Below are 20,498 nucleotides of genomic sequence, written 5' to 3' on the forward strand. Positions count from 1 at the left end.
GTGGGTGTGTTTGTGTGTGTTCATGTGGGGGCTCTATGTGTGTGTGTGTTCATGTGGGGGCTCTGTGTGTGTGTCTGTGTGTGTGTTCATGTGGGTGTGTGTGTTCATGTGGGGGGTGGTGAGGCAGGAGCAGTGTCGGCCCCGTAGCTCGGAGGTGGCGGTGTCGCGGCCACGGAGTCGGCCGGACAGCCTCGCTGCTGCTGCTGCTGCGGTAGCAGCAACACAGGGAGAGTAATAATGATCATTATCATCGTGAATAGCCCACGCAGACTGCTGGGGCAAGTGCTGTGTAGCATACAAAGACAAAGATCCCCCGTATAGCCTTAACAGACTGCAGGGGCAAGTTCTGTTAGCGAGCACCTATGAATGGCAGAACGGTACACGAGGGGGTGGGTGGCCAGCACTCCTCAGTGGCGATGTTTGCACCCCCCCCAAAAGGTACTCATTTGATGCTGAGTCGACCTAGGGGAGGCCCAGGACCGGTTCGGATAATCGTTGGCCGTGAGCGTGAATCGAACCCGGGTCGCCGGGTTCGTAGCGCAGAGTCGCGCTAACCGCTGCACCACCGCTCCCCACTCCACACACACACAGCCACACACTGTTGACCATTTCATCACAACTTATTACGACGTGGTGTGAAGCCACGCGTTCCCTAGCTCTGAGACAATGGAAAACCCAGCGAAAGCTTTGGACCCAGCTCAGGATTTCACCCCCCACTCCCCACTGCCCCCATCATCTTTACAGAAGCGTGCCTCATCCAAACCCAGTCGTTAAGTTTTCCGTGATGTTACGAAACTTATAATTCGTAAATCGGTTCCACTTGCAACTGTTCTATTCCCTCTCGCTCGCTCGCTCTCCCGCTCGCAGCGATCACTCTCCGACTCTCCCTCGTTCGCTCTCGAGCACCAAAAGACGGCATCGGAGCCTACACCGACCGCACAATCGCGGCTCGTGGTGAAGAGAGTCAACAACAACAAGCAACAACAAGCAACAACGCCAGAGAGAGAGACGTGGCCTTGTCTCACCGGTGTCGTGATGAAAGAACGCCCAAACGGCACAGAGACGATGCAAGCATCGGGACATTAATGGCTTGCGTCGAGCAACTTTAAAATTGACGGGACGCTTTTTTGTTGTTGTTGTTGTTGTTGCCAGGATCAAAATGATGGGGGAGGGGGTGGGGGGAGGGAAAATATAACAGGCTGTGTAAAAATACAGGGCGTGTTGAGACGTTCCAACACCAAATAGACATCTATCACGGGGGCATGTAGCCCGCATCTAATTATTAGCCAGAAATGCTGAAGCCTGGTCATTTTTTTTTCCCAAGTCCACTTTGTTCGTACGCGCTAATTGGAGGTGCGGGGGAAGGAGAGCACACTAAGCACAAAAAAGCAGCTCAAAATAAATGAGTTTTCCCACTTGAGGTTTAAAAGTGCAGAGCATCCAGTGGCTTCTTCATCTTTTTTTTTCAAGTTCCCTTTGTACGTACGCACTAATCGGAGGTGCGGGGGAAGGAGAGCACACTAAGCACAAAAAAAGCAGCTCAAAATAAATGAGTTTTCCCACTTGAGGCTTCCAAACATCGGAAGGTAGAGCATTCCAGACGGTCCCGCAGAAGCGGCGCGTCTGGAACTACGGCTCAGCTGAGGTCGGCCGGACTCGTGATCGACACCGATGATGACAACGTCACCTTCAGCGGAAGTCACTGCTGACATCCACGACCGGCAGTGGGTGCACCGCGTGAGCCACCGAGTAAAAATTCACCCGGTTTCTAGAATGTTCGGGAAGAGAGAATCTTATTCTTTGGGTCTTTCGGTAAAGTCACGTCGATAGGTTCAAAGGAAATAACAAACAAAACAACAATCTTCCAACATTATGCAGGCAATGAAGCTGAACGTTTTTGTTTTGGAAGATACGTGGACATTGCCTCTTGCTCCAAAGAGGAACTTGATGTACCACGTAGGGCTGGCTTTCGGCGAACAAAGTTTTCGATCGTAACGGTTTGTCTTTGGGTTAAATCGCTCAGATTCCGAAATGCGTCCTGCGCTCGGCTAGACACGACGCAGTCAAATGAGAAGGGGGTTTTTTGTTTTTGAACACGTGAACAAAACGTGCCAATTTATTACGACTACAACACACCGGGTGTGTGTTTGATAGCAACCCCCAAAAGACGTTTTCCGTATTCTTAGCTCTTTCGGTAAAGTCACGTTGAAGAGAAACAATAAAATAATATTGTTTCCCTTCAACGTGACTCTACTGAAAGAGCTAAGAATATGAATTACTGCAGTCACGAAAGCTTTAAATCAAAATTTAAGACGTTTACGCTTAAAGTACGACGTTCAGCTGGTGCTTGAAATCAGCATCATCAAGCGTGTCCTAGAGGTCTGGCGGATCCCATTTGTTAAATGTTGTTGTATCCACCGCCGATATTCTGCTTCAGGATATATATGTTTTTTTTTAGTTTGAAGGAAGATTTACGATGTTACGAGAGGAAATAACTTCATTCCAAGACGTTGGTCCTATCAAGAGCAAAGGCTTTCGACAATCGAGGTTTGTGGGGGTTAGATGGCGTCAGTGCACTTACATTTAAATGTAAAAAAAATCATTTCAAATGTATTAACATTTTTAAATTGACATTTAAAATTCATAAACCATTCAAATATTATGGATAATATTATTCGCGAAAGCCTACTGTGTGTTAAACTGGCAAAGTCTTTGTCACCTACATTCTTGGTTCTTTCGGTAAAGTCACAACGTAGAAGGGAAACAATAAAATAACAAAAATATTAAACGATAAAATCCTCACGACGTTTCGACTGCAACACAAGCAATCATCATCTTCGTCACCTCTGACAATGCTTGTTCGAGGGAGAGTTAAAAGGTAATGAGACGACAATTTATAAGCGCCTCGGTCATGGCTTTGCCCCTCGTGACCTCGCGTCAGCTCGCCTGCCACTCAGCATCGATCGCCACAGCCCCCCCCCCCCAGTCACAACTTTGGCGCATGGGTCACCACGTCTTGGCTTTTAGAGCCCGACAAAAATTAACCACAACGTGCGGTGACGCGATGCCCTCTGGCGGATATGTTCGGTAACAGCTCTGGGCGAACTCCCTCCCGTGCCTAACTCCTACAGCCAAACTCCTCCCCCCGTTCCTAACACCTACAGCCAAACTCCTCCCCCACCCCGTTCCTAACACCTACAGCCAAACTCCTCCTCCCCCCCCCCCCGTTCCTAACCCCTACAGCCAAACTCCTCCCCCCCCCGTTCCTAACCCCTACAGCCAAACTCCTCCTCCCCCCCCGTTCCTAACCCCTATAGCCAAACTCCCCCCCCCCTCCCGTTCCTAACCCCTACAGCCAAACTCCTCCCCCCCTCCCCCGTTCCTAACCCCTACAGCCAAACTCCTCCTCCCCCCGTTCCTAACCCCTACAGCCAAACTCCTCCCCCCCCCCGTTCCTAACCCCTACAGCCAAACTCCTCCCCCCCCCCGTTCCTAACCCCTACAGCCAAACTCCTCCCCCCCCCGTCCCTAACCCTTACAGCCAAACTCCTCCCCCCCCGTTCCTAACCCTTACAGCCAAACTCCTCCTCCCACCCCCCCCCCCCCGTTCCTAACCCCTACAGCCAAACTCCTCCCCCGTTCCTAACCCCTACAGCCAAACTCCTCCCCCCCCCCGTTCCTAACCCCTACAGCCAAACTCCTCCCCCCCCCCGTTCCTAACCCCTACAGCCAAACTCCTCCCCCCCCGTTCCTAACCCCTACAGCCAAACTCCTCCCCCCCCCGTTCCTAACCCCTACAGCCAAACTCCTCCTCCCACCCCCCCCCCCCGTTCCTAACCCCTACAGCCAAACTCCTCCCCCCTCCCCCGTTCCTAACCCCTACAGCCAAACTCCCCCCCCCCTCCCGTTCCTAACCCCTACAGCCAAACTCCTCCCCCCCCGTTCCTAACCCCTACAGCCAAACTCCTCCCCCCCCCCCGTTCCTAACCCCTACAGCCAAACTCCTCCCCCCCCCCCCCCCCCGTTCCTAACCCCTACAGCCAAACTCCTAACCCCGACTATTGTCATTGTAGTGCGTATTTAATGTGGCGCTGCACTCTGATGTTGTAGTTAGAAAACATTTATTAAAAAGTCTACTTAATTAAGAAGAACGTGTTGTCTATATTTATTTAAAGCTGCGCATTTTGATGTGACGTCACATTTCTCAACCTCCCCCCCACTCGTCACACATCGTCACAAATGTCTATCCCACCCCCCTTAGGTGCGTGACGTCATTTATGGGCGGCCCCTTACTCATTGGGCTGGTTGGCGGGTTTAACAACACAACATTTAGATTTACGCGATCTGACCCAAATAAAAACCTCTTCTATGGATGATGATATTGGTCGCGAAAGCCGCCTACACGTGCGTGTTTTAACTGAGTTTTAAATCCCAAATTCTAACACAATTTGCAATTTAAAGCTTTCGTGACTGCAGGGATTCATATTCTTGGTTCTTTCGGTAAAGTCACCACGTAGAAGGGAAACAATAAAATAATAAAAATGTAAAAACAATAAAATTCTCACGACGTTTCGACTGCAACACAAGCAGTCATCATCAGGTGTGAAAACCACAGCAAAAAAAACCCGCCACTTTTTTCAAATTTTCTTGCTGTGGTTTTCACAGCAAGATGATGATTGCTTGTGTTGCAGTCGAAACGTCGTGAGAATTTTATTGTTTTATATTTTTATTATTTTTTGGTTTCCCTTCTACGTGGTGACTTTACCGAAAGAACCAAGAATAATAATTTGCAATGTTAAATCGGATTGCAGGGCAATTCGAGGGAATCGATCTGCGATTAGCAGCGCCGCATTCCACGGACTGCTGGAATCGATTCCCCTGCAGGCCGTCTGTCGGGATTCTTGGGGGGGGGGGTAAGCGATTAACCTCGGATTTTATTTCTCTCTCTCTTTGTCTCTTTAACATCCGCAATTCTTTGCACGTCTCATCAACCTCACCGCTATGACCGTCGCTTCCCGCGCCGGTCTCTCCTGGCTCATTGCGATCGGGCCCCGGGAGACCGAGGGGTTAGGCCCAAGCCTCGGTCTTGTCTGGATTTCCCGCCCCACTTCCCCTCAGCCGCCCTCCGGGGCCGCGGTGCCTTGAGCCCAGCGGGAGCGCGAATTTCAATTCGCGCTTTTAATTATTTTACAATATTTAGGTTGCATTGATTTGAGGAGGCAGTGTCGACGATAAATTGCGATTATGATGTGTAGTCTTCATTGGTATATGATGTTATAACACGGTGGGCGGTTAAATACCGAAAGGTTTAAAAAAGCGAATAGTTAAAATACGTAAAATTCGTAAAATACGCAGTTTGCACAAGTGCACGATTGAAATGTGTAGTCTGGATAAGCATGGTCACGGGGTGCGTGTCAAATATGTAGTCCGTATAAGCGTGAGTGATTAGAAAACGTAGTGTGGATATGTCAACGCAATTGTAATGCATAAGCGGCATAGGTATACGGGGCGTATATATGGTAGTGCATACCGTGTCAACCCCCACAGGTTAACCACGCATTATTGTACAGGTCCGTACGGCGTACAGCCGTTTCAATACGGGCAAAAAAATGTTGTTTTTAGTCTAATTGTTTGTGTTTCTCCCTTGTGATGGAACTCTGTAGGATTAACGTTGAGATTTGTAAGGGGCACGGGGTGACTAATAAGGTCTGACTTGATTTGTTTCAGCTAGGGCACTGATAAGGGTTTGACAGGTACTAGTGGTGAGTGTAGTGGTGAGTGTACCAGTGGTGAGTGTACTAGTGGTGAGTGTACTAGTGGTGAGTGTAGTGGTGAGTGTAGTGGTGTGTGTACTAGTGGTGAGTGTACCACTGGTGATTGTACTAGTGGTGAGCGTAGTAGTGGTGAGTGTATTAGTGGTGAGTGTAGTGGTGAGTGTACTAGTGGTGAGTGTAGTGGTGAGTGTACTAGTGGTGAGTGTACCAGTGGTGAGTGTACCAGTGGTGAGTGTAGTGGTGAGTGTACTAGTGATGAGTGTACTAGTGGTGAGTGTACTAGTGGTGAGGGTACCAGTGATGAGTGTACTAGTGGTGAGTGTAGTAGTGGTGAGTGTACTAGTAGTGAGTGTACTAGTGGTGAGTGTACTAGTGGTGAGTGTACCAGTGGTGAGTGTACCAGTGATTAGTGTACCAGTGGTGAGTGCACTAGTGGTGAGTGTACCAGTGATTAGTGTACTAGTGGTGAGTGTACTAGTGGTGAGGGTACCAGTGATGAGTGTACTAGTGGTGAGTGTAGTAGTGGTGAGTGTACTAGTAGTGAGTGTACTAGTGGTGAGTGTACTAGTGGTGAGTGTACCAGTGGTGAGTCTACCAGTGATTAGTGTACCAGTGGTGAGTGCACTAGTGGTGAGTGTACCAGTGATTAGTGTACTAGTGGTGAGTGTACTAGTGGTGAGTGTACTAGTGGTGAGTGTACTAGTGGTGAGTGTACCACTGGTGATTGTACTAGTGGTGAGCGTAGTAGTGGTGAGTGTATTAGTGGTGAGTGTACTAGTGGTGAGTGTGCTAGTGGTGAGTGTGCTAGTGGTGAGTGTGCTAGTGGTGAGTGTGCTCGTGGTGAGTGTGCTAGTGGTGAGTGTAGTAGTGGTGAGTGTACTAGTGGTTAGTGTACTAGTGGTGAGTGTGGTAGTGGTGAGTGTACTAGTGGTAAGTGTACTAGTGGTGAGTGTACCAGTGGTTAGTGTACTAGTGGTGAGTGTACTAGTGGTGAGTGTACCAGTTGTGAGTGTATTAGTGGTGATTGTACTAGTGGTGAGTGTACTAGTGGTGAGTGTGATAGTGGTGAGTGTACTAGTGGTGAGTGTGCTAGTGGTGAGTGTAGTAGTGGTGAGTGTGCTAGTGGTGAGTGAACTAGTGGTGAGTGTACTAGTGGTGAGTGTACTAGTGGTGAGTGTAGTAGTGGTGAGTGTGCTAGTGGTGAGTGTGCTAGTGGTGAGTGTACTAGTGGTGAGTCTAGTGGTGAGTGTACTAGTGGTGAGTGTATTAGTGGTGAGTGTACTTGTGGTGAGTGTACTAGTGGTGAGTGTACCAGTGGTGAGTGTATTAGTGGTGAGTGTACTAGTGGTGAGTGTACTAGTGGTGAGTGTGCCAGTGGTGAGTGTGCTAGTGGTGAGTGTGCTAGTGGTGAGTGTACTAGTGGTGAGTGTATTAGTGGTGAGTGTACCAGTGGTGAGTGTGCTAGTGGTGAGTGTACTAGTGGTGAGTGTATTAGTGGTGAGTGTACTCGTGGTGAGTGTACTAGTGATGAGTGTAGTGGTGAGTGTACTAGTGGTGAGTGTGCTAGTGGTGAGTGTACTAGATGTGAGTGTGCTAGTGGTGAGTGTGCTAGTGGTGAGTGTGCTAGTGGTGAGTGTACTAGTGGTGAGTGTACCAGTGGTGAGTGTGGTAGTGGTGAGTGTACTAGTGGTGAGTGTAGTGGTGAGTGTAGTGGTGAGTGTACTAGTGGTGAGTACTAGTGGTGAGTGTACTAGTGGTGAGTGTACCAGTGATGAGTGTACCAGTGGTGAGTGTACTAGTGGTGAGTGTGCTAGTGGTGAGTGTACTAGTGGTGAGTGTAGTGGTCGTGAGTGTACTAGATGTGAGTGTACTAGTGATGAGTGGAATGGTGAGTGTTACAGTGGTGAGTGTTACAGTGGTGAGTGTACTTGTCAGTGTTCTAGTGGTGAGTGTGCTAGTGGTGAGTGTACCAGTGGTGAGTGTGGTAGTGGTGAGTGTACCAGTGGTGAGTGTGCTAGTGGCGAGAGTACTAGTGGTGAGTGTACCAGTGGTGAGTGTGCTAGTGGTGAGTGTGCTAGTGGTGAGTGTACTAGTGGTAAGTGTACTAGTGGTGAGTGTACCAGTGGTGAGTGTACCAGTGATGAGTGTACCAGTGGCGAGTGTACTAGATGTGAGTGTACTAGTGGTGAGTGTACTAGATGTGAGTGTACTAGTGGTGAGTGTACTAGTGGTGAGTGTGCTAGTGGTGAGTGTGCTAGTGGTGAGTGTAGTGATGAGTGTACTAGCGGTGACTGTACTAGTGGTGAGTGTACTAGTGATGAGTGTACCAGTGGCGAGTGTACCAGTGGCGAGTGTACCAGTGGCGAGTGTACCAGTGGCGAGTGTACCAGTGGCGAGTGTACCAGTGGCGAGTGTACCAGTGGCGAGTGTACCAGTGGCGAGTGTACCAGTGGCGAGTGTACTAGTGGTGAGTGTAGTGGTGAGTGTACTAGTGGTGAGTGTAATAGTGGTGAGTGTAGTGGTGAGTGTAATAGTGATGAGTGTACTAGTGGTGAGTGTACCAGTGATGAGTGTACTAGTGGTGAGTGTAGTGGTGAGTGTACTAGCGGTGACTGTACTAGTGGTGAGTGTACCAGTGATGAGTGTACTAGTGGTGAGTGTACCAGTGGTGAGTATACCAGTGGTGAGTGTAGTGATGATTGTACTAGTGGTGAGTGTATTGGTGAGTGTGCTAGTGGTGAGTGTGCTAGTAGTGAGTGTACAAGTGGTGAGTGTACTAGTGATGAGTGTGGTAGTGGTGAGTGTAGTGGTGAGTGTACCAGTGGTGAGTTTACCATTGGTGAGTGTACTAGTGGTGAGTGTACTAGTGGTTAGTGTACTAGTGCTTAGTGTACTAGTGGTGAGTGTACCAGTGATGAGTGTGCTAGTGGTGAGTGTACTAGTGATGAGTGTAATGGTGAGTGTACTCGTGGTGAGTTTACCATTGGTGAGTGTATTAGTGGTGAGTGTACTAGTGCTTAGTGTACTAGTGGTGAGTGTGCTAGTGGTGAGTGTACCAGTGGTGAGTATACCAGTGGTGAGTGTAGTGATGATTGTACTAGTGGTGAGTGTATTGGTGAGTGTGCTAGTGGTGAGTGTGCTAGTAGTGAGTGTACCAGTGGTGAGTGTACTAGTGGTGAGTGTGGTAGTGGTGAGTGTACTAGTGGTGAGTGTACTAGTGAGTGTGCTAGTGGTGAGTGTGTTTGTGGTGAGTGTACTAGTGAGTGTGCTAGTGGTGAGTGTGCTAGTGGTGAGTGTACTAGATGTGAGTGTACTAGTGGTGAGTGTACTAGTGGTGAGTGTACTAGTGGTGAGTGTGCTAGTGGTGAGTGTGCTAGTGGTGAGTGTAGTGATGAGTGTACTAGCGGTGACTGTACTAGTGGTGAGTGTACTAGTGATGAGTGTACCAGTGGCGAGTGTACCAGTGGCGAGTGTACTAGTGGTGAGTGTAGTGGTGAGTGTACTAGTGGTGAGTGTACCAGTGGTGAGTGTACCAGTGGTGAGTGTAGTGGTGAGTGTACTAGTGATGAGTGTACTAGTGGTGAGTGTACTAGTGGTGAGGGTACCAGTGATGAGTGTACTAGTGGTGAGTGTAGTAGTGGTGAGTGTACTAGTAGTGAGTGTACTAGTGGTGAGTGTACTAGTGGTGAGTGTACCAGTGGTGAGTGTACCAGTGATTAGTGTACCAGTGGTGAGTGCACTAGTGGTGAGTGTACCAGTGATTAGTGTACTAGTAGTGAGTGTACTAGTGGTGAGTGTACTAGTGGTGAGTGTACCAGTGGTGAGTCTACCAGTGATTAGTGTACCAGTGGTGAGTGCACTAGTGGTGAGTGTACCAGTGATTAGTGTACTAGTGGTGAGTGTACTAGTGGTGAGTGTACTAGTGGTGAGTGTACTAGTGGTGAGTGTACCACTGGTGATTGTACTAGTGGTGAGCGGAGTAGTGGTGAGTGTATTAGTGGTGAGTGTACTAGTGGTGAGTGTGCTAGTGGTGAGTGTGCTAGTGGTGAGTGTGCTAGTGGTGAGTGTGCTCGTGGTGAGTGTGCTAGTGGTGAGTGTAGTAGTGGTGAGTGTACTAGTGGTTAGTGTACTAGTGGTGAGTGTGGTAGTGGTGAGTGTACTAGTGGTAAGTGTACTAGTGGTGAGTGTACCAGTGGTTAGTGTACTAGTGGTGAGTGTACTAGTGGTGAGTGTACCAGTTGTGAGTGTATTAGTGGTGATTGTACTAGTGGTGAGTGTACTAGTGGTGAGTGTGATAGTGGTGAGTGTACTAGTGGTGAGTGTGCTAGTGGTGAGTGTAGTAGTGGTGAGTGTGCTAGTGGTGAGTGAACTAGTGGTGAGTGTACTAGTGGTGAGTGTGCTAGTGGTGAGTGTACTAGTGGTGAGTGTAGTAGTGGTGAGTGTGCTAGTGGTGAGTGTGCTAGTGGTGAGTGTACTAGTGGTGAGTCTAGTGGTGAGTGTACCAGTGGTGAGTGTATTAGTGGTGAGTGTACTAGTGGTGAGTGTACTAGTGGTGAGTGTGCCAGTGGTGAGTGTGCTAGTGGTGAGTGTGCTAGTGGTGAGTGTGCTAGTGGTGAGTGTACTAGTGGTGAGTGTATTAGTGGTGAGTGTACTCGTGGTGAGTGTACTAGTGATGAGTGTAGTGGTGAGTGTACTAGTGGTGAGTGTGCTAGTGGTGAGTGTACTAGATGTGAGTGTGCTAGTGGTGAGTGTGCTAGTGGTGAGTGTGCTAGTGGTGAGTGTGCTAGTGGTGAGTGTACTAGTGGTGAGTGTACCAGTGGTGAGTGTGGTAGTGGTGAGTGTACTAGTGGTGAGTGTAGTGGTGAGTGTAGTGGTGAGTGTACTAGTGGTGAGTACTAGTGGTGAGTGTACTAGTGGTGAGTGTACTAGTGGTGAGTGTACCAGTGATGAGTGTACCAGTGGTGAGTGTGCTAGTGGTGAGTGTGCTAGTGGTGAGTGTACTAGTGGTGAGTGTAGTGGTCGTGAGTGTACTAGATGTGAGTGTACTAGTGATGAGTGGAATGGTGAGTGTTACAGTGGTGAGTGTTACAGTGGTGAGTGTACTTGTCAGTGTTCTAGTGGTGAGTGTGCTAGTGGTGAGTGTACCAGTGGTGAGTGTGGTAGTGGTGAGTGTACCAGTGGTGAGTGTGCTAGTGGCGAGAGTACTAGTGGTGAGTGTACCAGTGGTGAGTGTGCTAGTGGTGAGTGTGCTAGTGGTGAGTGTACTAGTGGTAAGTGTACTAGTGGTGAGTGTACCAGTGGTGAGTGTACCAGTGATGAGTGTACCAGTGGCGAGTGTACTAGATGTGAGTGTACTAGTGGTGAGTGTACTAGATGTGAGTGTACTAGTGGTGAGTGTACTAGTGGTGAGTGTGCTAGTGGTGAGTGTGCTAGTGGTGAGTGTAGTGATGAGTGTACTAGCGGTGACTGTACTAGTGGTGAGTGTACTAGTGATGAGTGTACCAGTGGCGAGTGTACCAGTGGCGAGTGTACCAGTGGCGAGTGTACCAGTGGCGAGTGTACTAGTGGTGAGTGTAGTGGTGAGTGTACTAGTGGTGAGTGTAATAGTGGTGAGTGTAGTGGTGAGTGTAATAGTGATGAGTGTACTAGTGGTGAGTGTACCAGTGATGAGTGTACTAGTGGTGAGTGTAGTGGTGAGTGTACTAGCGGTGACTGTACTAGTGGTGAGTGTACCAGTGATGAGTGTACTAGTGGTGAGTGTACCAGTGGTGAGTATACCAGTGGTGAGTGTAGTGATGATTGTACTAGTGGTGAGTGTATTGGTGAGTGTGCTAGTGGTGAGTGTGCTAGTAGTGAGTGTACAAGTGGTGAGTGTACTAGTGATGAGTGTGGTAGTGGTGAGTGTAGTGGTGAGTGTACCAGTGGTGAGTTTACCATTGGTGAGTGTACTAGTGGTGAGTGTACTAGTGGTTAGTGTACTAGTGCTTAGTGTACTAGTGGTGAGTGTACCAGTGATGAGTGTGCTAGTGGTGAGTGTACTAGTGATGAGTGTAATGGTGAGTGTACTCGTGGTGAGTTTACCATTGGTGAGTGTATTAGTGGTGAGTGTACTAGTGCTTAGTGTACTAGTGGTGAGTGTGCTAGTGGTGAGTGTACCAGTGGTGAGTATACCAGTGGTGAGTGTAGTGATGATTGTACTAGTGGTGAGTGTATTGGTGAGTGTGCTAGTGGTGAGTGTGCTAGTAGTGAGTGTACCAGTGGTGAGTGTACTAGTGGTGAGTGTGGTAGTGGTGAGTGTACTAGTGGTGAGTGTACTAGTGAGTGTGCTAGTGGTGAGTGTGCTAGTGGTGAGTGTACTAGTGAGTGTGCTAGTGGTGAGTGTGCTAGTGGTGAGTGTACTAGATGTGAGTGTACTAGTGGTGAGTGTACTAGTGGTGAGTGTACTAGTGGTGAGTGTGCTAGTGGTGAGTGTGCTAGTGGTGAGTGTAGTGATGAGTGTACTAGCGGTGACTGTACTAGTGGTGAGTGTACTAGTGATGAGTGTACCAGTGGCGAGTGTACCAGTGGCGAGTGTACCAGTGGCGAGTGTACTAGTGGTGAGTGTAGTGGTGAGTGTACTAGTGGTGAGTGTAATAGTGGTGAGTGTAGTGGTGAGTGTAATAGTGATGAGTGTACTAGTGGTGAGTGTACCAGTGATGAGTGTACTAGTGGTGAGTGTAGTGGTGAGTGTACTAGCGGTGACTGTACTAGTGGTGAGTGTACCAGTGATGAGTGTACTAGTGGTGAGTGTACCAGTGGTGAGTATACCAGTGGTGAGTGTAGTGATGATTGTACTAGTGGTGAGTGTATTGGTGAGTGTGCTAGTGGTGAGTGTGCTAGTAGTGAGTGTACAAGTGGTGAGTGTACTAGTGATGAGTGTGGTAGTGGTGAGTGTACCAGTGGTGAGTTTACCATTGGTGAGTGTACTAGTGGTGAGTGTACTAGTGGTTAGTGTACTAGTGCTTAGTGTACTAGTGGTGAGTGTACCAGTGATGAGTGTGCTAGTGGTGAGTGTACTAGTGATGAGTGTAATGGTGAGTGTACTCGTGGTGAGTTTACCATTGGTGAGTGTATTAGTGGTGAGTGTACTAGTGCTTAGTGTACTAGTGGTGAGTGTGCTAGTGGTGAGTGTACCAGTGGTGAGTATACCAGTGGTGAGTGTAGTGATGATTGTACTAGTGGTGAGTGTATTGGTGAGTGTGCTAGTGGTGAGTGTGCTAGTAGTGAGTGTACCAGTGGTGAGTGTACTAGTGGTGAGTGTGGTAGTGGTGAGTGTACTAGTGGTGAGTGTACTAGTGAGTGTGCTAGTGGTGAGTGTGCTAGTGGTGAGTGTACTAGTGAGTGTGCTAGTGGTGAGTGTACCAGTGGTGAGTGTACTAGTGGTGAGTGTGGTAGTGGTGAGTGTACTAGTGGTGAGAGTACTAGTGGTGAGTGTGGTAGTGGTGAGTGTGCTAGTGGTGAGTGTACCAGTGGTGAGTGTGCTAGTGGTGAGTGTACCAGTGGTGAGTGTGGTAGTGGTGAGTGTACTAGTGGTGAGTGTATTAGTGGTGAGTGTGGTAGTGGTGAGTGTGCTAGTGGTGAGTGTACTAGTGGTGAGTGTGCTAGTGGTGAGTGTACCAGTGGTGAGTGTACTAGTGGTGAGTGTGGTAGTGGTGTCTATTTGTCTGCGTTTCTCCCTGTGATGGGACTTTGTAGGATGAACTTTGAAATTTATATGGGCCACGGGGTCACCAATACGGCCTGAATTGGTCTGTAATGAGGTAGGGCACTGATAAGGGTTTGACGGCTATGGTAGTGTCGAGAAAGATATGTGAGAGTGAGAGAGATTGGGTTAATGAGTGGCTGGGTCTGAGACGGTGGTTGATGTGAGTGTGTGAATGAGAGATTGGGTGGGTGAGTGAGTTGGTGAGTGGGTGGCTGGGTATGAGAGGGTGGTTGATGTGAATGTGTGATGAGATAATGGGTGGGTGAGTGAGTCGGTGAGTGAGTGGCTGGGTGTGAGGGAGGGTGGTTGCTGTGAGTGTGTGAATGAGATAATGGGTGGGTGAGTGAGTAGGTGAATAAGTGGCTGGGTGTAAGAGAGGGTGGTTGATGTGTGTGTGTGAAGGAGAGAATGGGTGGGTGAGTGAGTTGGTGAGGAGGTGAGTGGCTGGGTGTGAGAGGGTGGTTGATGCGAGTGTGTGAAGGAGAGAATGGGTGAGTGAGTAGGTGAGTGAGTGGCTGGGTGTAAGAGAGGGTGGTTGATGTGAGTGTGGGATGAGATAATGGGTGGGTGAGTGAGTAGGTGAGTGAGTGGCTGGGTGTAAGAGAGGGTGGTTGATGTGAGTGTGGGATGAGATAATGGGTGGTGAGTGAGTTGGTGAGTAGGTGGCTGGGTGTGAGAGTGTGGTTGAGGTGCGTGTGTGAAGGAGACAATGGGTGGGTGAGTGAGTAGGTGAGTGAGTGGCTGGGTGTAAGAGAGGGTGGTTGATGTGAGTGTGGGATGAGATAATGGGTGGGTGAGTGAGTTGGTGAGTAGGTGGCTAGGTGTGAGAGGGTGGTTGAGGTGCGTGTGTGAAGGAGAGAATGGGTGGGTGAGTGAGTAGGTGAGTGGGTGGCTGGGTCTGAGAGGGTGGTTGAGGTGCGTTTGTGAAGGAGAGAATGGGTGAGTGAGTGAGTGGCTGGGTGTAAGAGAGGGTGGTTGAGGTGAGTGTGTGAAGGATAGAATGGGTGGGTGAGTGAGTAGGTGAGTGAGTGGCTGGGTGTGAGAGAGGGTGGTTGAAGTGAGTGTGTGAATGAGATAATGGGTGGGTGAGTGAGTGGATGGTTGTAAGAGAGGGTGGTTGATGTGAGTGTGTGAATTAGATAATGGGTGGGTGAGTGAGTATGTGAGTGGGTGGCTGGGTGTGAGAGAGGGTGGTTGAGGTGAGTGTGTGAAGGAGAGAATGGGTGGGTGAGTGAGTTGGTGAGTAGGTGGCTGGGTGTGAGAGGGTGGTTGAGGTGAGTGTGTGAAGGAGAGAATGGGTGGGTGAGTGAGTTGGTAAGTGGGTGGCTGGGTGTGAGAGAGGGTGGTTGAGGTGAGTGTGAAGGAGAGAATGGGTGGGTGAGTGAGTTGGTGAGTAGGTGGCTGGGTGTGAGAGGGTGGTTGAGGTGAGTGTGTGAAGGAGAGAATGGGTGGGTGAGTGAGTCGGTGAGTAGGTTTTTGGGTGTGAGAGGGTGGTTGATGTGAGTGTGTGAATGAGATAATGGGTGGGTGAGTGAGTCGGTGAGTGGGTGACTGGGTGTAAGAGAGGGTGGTTGATGTGAATGTGTGATGAGATAATGGGTGGGTGAGTGAGTAAGTGAGTGGGTGGCTGGGTGTGAGAGAGGGTGGTTGCTGTGAGTGTGTGAAGAGATAATGGGTGGGTGAGTGAGTTGCTGGGTCTGAGACGGTGTTTGATGTGAGTGTGTGAATGAGATAATGGGTGGGTGAGTGAGTTGGTGAGTAGGTGGCTGGGTGTGAGAGAGTGGTTGAGGTGAGTGTGTGAAGGAGATATTGGGTGGGTGAGTGAGTAGGTGAGTGGGTGGCTGTGTGTGAGAGGGTGATTGATGTGCGTGTGTGAAGGAGAGAGTGGGTGCGTCAGTGAGTGAGTGGGTGGATCAGTGAGTGGGTGAGTACAGTAGGTGAGTGAGTGAGTGGGTGTGAGAGGGTGGTTGAGGTGAGTGGGTGGGTGAGTGCGTGAGAGTGTTCGTGAATGAATGGGTGAGTGGGGAGTGGTAGTGTAGTGGTTAGCGCTCTGCGCTACGAACCCAGCCACCCGAGTTCGATTCCCGCGCATGGCTAACACCACGATGACAATTATCTGAACCGGTCCTAGGCCTCCCCTAGGTCGACTCGGCATAAAATGAGTACCTGGTGCGGTGTGTAAAAAAACATCGCCACTGGGGAGACAAAGGCGTCCGTGCGTGGTGCTGGACACCCACCCCATCGTGTGCCGTTCCATCCTTCAAAGGTGCTCGCTAACAGCACTTTCCCCAACAGTCTGTTAAGGCTATACGGGGGATCTTGGTCTTTGTGGGTGGGCAAGTGAGTTGTGTGAGAGGGTGATTGAGTTGGGTGAGTGCGAGTGTATGAATGAGTGCATGAGTGCGTGAATGTTTGAATGAGTACGTGAGTGTATGAGTGCGTGAGTGAATGAGTGCGTGAGTGAATGAGTGCGTGAGTGAATGAGTGCGAGTGTATGAATGAGTGCGTGAGTGAATGAGTGCGTGAGTGAATGAGTGCGTGAATGAGTGCGTGAGTGTATGAGTGAGTGAGTGTATGAGTGAGTGAGTGTATGAGTGAGTGAGTGTATGAGTGCGTGAGTGAATGAGTGAGTGAATGAGTGCGTGAGTGTATGAGTGAGTGTATGAGTGAGTGAATGAGTGCGTGAGTGAATGAGTGCGTGAGTGTATGAGTGAGTGAATGAGTGCGTGAGTTAATGAGTGCGTGAATGAGTGCGTGAGTGTATGAGTGCGTGAATGTATGAATGAGTGCGCGAATGTATGAATGAGTGTGTGAGTGTATGAATGAGTGCGTGAGTGTATGAATGAGTGCGTGAGTGTATGAGTGCGTGAATGTATGAATGAGTGTGTGAGTGTATGAATGAGTGCGTGAGTGTATGAATGAGTGCGTGAGTATGAATGAGTGCATGAATGAGTGCGTGAGTATGAATGAGTGCATGAATGAGTGCGTGAGTGTATGAATGAGTGCGTGAGTGTATGCATGAGTGCGTGAGTGTTTGAATGAGTGCGTGAGTGCATGAATGAGTGCGTGAGTGTACGAGTGAGTGTGTGAGTGCTTCAAAGTTTTGGAAGAAGTGAGTGGCTGGCTGAGGTGCCCATCTGTTGGGGAAGGAAAGCGTCGTGGGGCAGAGAGAATCTCCCAAGCGAACTGCCGAGGGAGGGAGGGTGGTGTTTGTCTGCAGACTGCCCTACATGACATCATTACCACTGTCTGGACCACAGGACATGCTCCGCAGGATTGGAAGGATGCCCTGGTGGTCCCCCCCCCCTTCTTAAAACGGGAGGCCACACTGATTGTAACAACTACGGGGGCATCTCCATCCACGGTATGCGGTGAGAGGTCCTGACGATGATTACTCAGCATCGCCTTGCTAGGCACGCCGAGGAGAGGCTTGCGGAGAGCCCCGAATGTGGTCTGAGACCATCTTGGTCCTTCACGGATGCCATATTCTCTTGTCGGTCTGCTACAATGGAGGTGTAGGGAAATTTGGTTTTTACAGGCCCTGCGTCTCTGCTTTATTGACCTTACAAAGGCACCGTTATACCATTCATAGACGAGGTGGGGGGGGGGGGGTGACACGTGCCCCCCCATTGATAAATCCCTAATTTCGATCGGATCATTGGGGTTTATTAGTAATAAATCGGTATTTTGCGAGCACCCCACTGCCACTGTGTAGCAGATTGTCACGTGCCAGGGACTCTATGAGATGATAGGACAATAGTCTGAGTCCATAATTGGCAATAAGTAACGGCAAAGCAGTTATAAGTGACTCAGAATTGTGCACAGTTGCGTCTACAGAGTCCACGACTTCCCTGAAGGCATCGACACCTTCAGCGAGCGCGATGCCGATCACTAACAACGCGGTTCACAATTCGACCCTCGATCGATGGCTGCCCCATCGCCGCACACGCCTCGAGTAACAAGCAAGGGACAAGTCCTTACTAATAACTCCTTGCTAACAACTCCTTACTTACTAACAACTCCTTGCTTACTAACAATTCCTTACTAACAACTCCTCACTTACTAACAACTCCTTACTCACAATTCCTTACTTACTAACTCCTCACTAACAACTCAACTCCTTACTTACCAACAACTCCTTACTAACAACTCCTTACTTACTAACAACTCCTTACTCACTAACAACTCCTTACTCACTAACAACTCCTTACTAACAACTCCTTACTCACTAACAACTCCTTACTTACTAACAACTCCTTACTCACTAACAACTCCTTACTCACTAACAACTCCTTACTCACTAACAACTCCTTACTAACAACTCCTTACTTACTAACAACTCCTTACTTACTAACAACTCCTTACTTACTAACAACTCCTTACTAACAACTCCTTACTAACAAGTCCTTACTTACTAACAACTCCTTACTTACTAACAACTCCTTACTAACAAGTCCTTACTTACTAACAACTCCTTACTCACTAACAACTCCTTACTCACTAACAACTCTTTACTAACAACTCCTTACTAACAACTCCTTACTTACTAACAACTCCTTACTTACTAACAACTCCTTACTCACTAACAACTCCTTACTAACAACTCCTTACTTACTAACAACTCCTTACTAACAACTCCTTACTTACTAACAACTTCTAGCATTTTTTCATTGCTGGAGGGGTTGCCCCCCCCTACCTGAAAATCCTGGCTCCGCCATTGCTCACAATGATTCAGGAACTTCGTGATGGTGGGCAGGCCTCGGTAAAGCTGCGTGGCCTTGAGTCCCTGTTCACCTCGGGGTGCGACAGAAATGTCCTCGGGCTCTTACATTATTAACTTTCCGTGACGCTGCCAGAGGAATTTCTGTCTTGTACAAATACAATTGGAAGTTCATCGATGCCCTGGTATGGTTAAGGGACGGCTCCCTGTTGATCAGCCAGTAAAAAATGTGTCACGTTGACAAAAGGCAAGATAGTTCGCGACTTTGGCCAGAATAGTCTGGCAAATTGCCCGATGATGCTGGATGCAATTACCAGCGAAACGTCGTACTCAAAGATTGTAAATGTTGTGGCTTCACTCTTCAACACACCGGTGGGCTAGAGTAGTGAACTACAGTAAAACCTTGGTTTTGCGAGTAACTTGGTCTGCGAGTGTTTTGCAAGACGAGCAAACATTTGTAAATGAATTTTAATTTGATAAACGAGCGAGGGTCTCGCAATACGAGCAGTAGTACGTGTAGACGCTTTGTCTCGCCGAGCGTCACGTGATCACAACTGATATACGACGAGCGCTTTGATGCACGAGTGCTTTGGATTACAAACACGTTTCCGGAACGAATTATGCTCCTCGCGATCCAAGGTTTTACTGCATTTGTCTTTTGTAAACGCGAGTATATTTTAGTTTACACTGATTGGCCATGTCGGTTGGTCGGGGGCAGTGACGCATTTGTAAATAACGCGAATCTAACCCCCCAAAAAAACCTTTATTATGAATGGTTATTGCGGTTGGAGGCTTTGCTGCGGAAAACAATTTTGCGTGTTTTAGCTGTTGTCCTTCATGATACGGTTTTATTTTTTTTGGCTTAGATCGTGTAAACATGTAAACGCTGTGTCGTTAAACCCGCCACCACCCGACACAGCCTAATTGTTAAAGGTTTCGCCACGTAAACAGAACGCTCGCAAATCGTTGCGAGTGCAGACGCACCGGTGCAGCGGGTGGTCACGGCACATTTATGTTTACGTGATCTTAGCCGAATACAGGTGGGGCCTTAGGGGCCGTCCGTGAATGACGTCACGCACCTAGGGGGGGCGGGCGGGCGGGCGGGGGGGGCGTCAGACATTTGTGACGATGTGTGGGGAGGGGGGTGGGGTTTGAGAAATGTGACGTCACATCAAAGTGCGCAAACTTTTAAATGAATACAGACAACGCGTTGTACTTAATTAAATAAGACTTTTTAATCAAATGTTTTCTACCTACAACATCAGAGCGCGGCGCCACATTAAATACGCACTACGATGACAATAGTTTAATGCGATTTGAAGCATGTTTTTAAATATTTTTTTGGGGGGGGGAGGGGGGGCAAAGCTTTGTGACGTCATATTTGAGGGGCGGGGGGGGGTCTGACTTGTTGTGCAGCAAAAAATGTCCCAAATCGCGTGACGTCATTTATGGACGGCCCCTTACCATCAGGCCCACCAAAACTAAACACCTGCCCGGGTATTCTGTGCCGTCGAAGACTCCACCCCCTCAAATCCCCCCCCATGAGTGATGGGCCAGTTGTGGAGAGGGTGCAAAAGTGTCCGTACTTGGGCAGTGCGTGCTCGTGGCCAGCTCCGGTTTGGCAGCAGAGGTCTCGCTCCAAATCCAGTCGAGCTGCCATTATTATCCTTTTTTGTCAGCCGCGTAACGTCCAGTCGAAGCTGCCGTGTCTATCGCTCCACACCAAGCTTCGGGTCTTCTAGGCCACAGTCACGCCATCCCTTCTGTGCTTTTGAAACGCGCACCCCATCTGAAGGAACATCAGGCTTGCCCCGCCTACGATCCATCCTGGGTTCGACCAGGACGGAGTTCACAAATCCCTGAAAGATCCGGACACATTGCCATCGGTGAGCTCCTCCGGCAGGCTGGGCCATGTAGGCCGCATGCCCAAGCAGATTCTGTTTGGCCGGATCAAAGGGGTTAAATGGGCACGGCACGGGCCAGAGAAGGAATGGGGCTAATGCGGTTTAGGAAGATGTGCTGCTGAGCATACTTGCCGATGACAGGAGAAAGGTCGTGAAGGATGCTGCTGGGCAGTTGGAGGCAGGTTCCCTCCAACAACAACAGCAGAGGGCAGTGGAGCGATGGTCCCAAGAGCAACGGGGAGCGCCTGTCGGATAAAACGCAGCCGGTTGGAACAGCAGCGGCACACGTGGTGCATCTGCCGGTCATCTCAGTCGACCCATGGCACCTGCGTCTGTTCCATGACCTCCTGCCAGTA

General features: G+C 49.2%; 2 protein-coding genes across 5 annotated transcripts in view; both read left to right on the forward strand.

The window, feature by feature from the left end:
* Positions 1-4,842: 4,842 nt before the first annotated feature.
* LOC116956502 (phosphatidylcholine:ceramide cholinephosphotransferase 1-like) overlaps positions 4,843-20,498 on the forward strand; it is a 32,150-nt gene continuing 16,494 nt past the window's right edge. For 2 of the 4 annotated variants that reach the window (XM_076054271.1, XM_076054272.1), the window contains exon 1: positions 16,779-16,882. The gene's annotated coding sequence lies outside the window, so the exon portion shown is untranslated. Of the gene's footprint in view, positions 4,914-16,778; positions 16,883-19,666; positions 20,125-20,498 lie in introns of those variants that run through there. The other 2 variants (XM_076054269.1, XM_076054270.1) reach the window with 2 other exon arrangements.
* LOC142906468 (uncharacterized) lies at positions 4,920-16,758 on the forward strand. The gene is made up of 2 exons (XM_076054265.1): positions 4,920-13,112; positions 13,152-16,758. Exon 1 carries the CDS (start codon positions 6,030-6,032, stop codon positions 8,646-8,648), a length of 2,619 nt encoding a protein of 872 aa, XP_075910380.1. The 5' UTR covers positions 4,920-6,029; the 3' UTR covers positions 8,649-13,112; positions 13,152-16,758.

Source organism: Petromyzon marinus, chromosome 65 (assembly GCF_048934315.1).
Source record: "Petromyzon marinus isolate PM22_M1 ecotype Great Lakes invasive population chromosome 65, UKy_Petmar_22M1.pri1.0, whole genome shotgun sequence".
Lineage (NCBI taxonomy): Eukaryota > Metazoa > Chordata > Hyperoartia > Petromyzontiformes > Petromyzontidae > Petromyzon > Petromyzon marinus.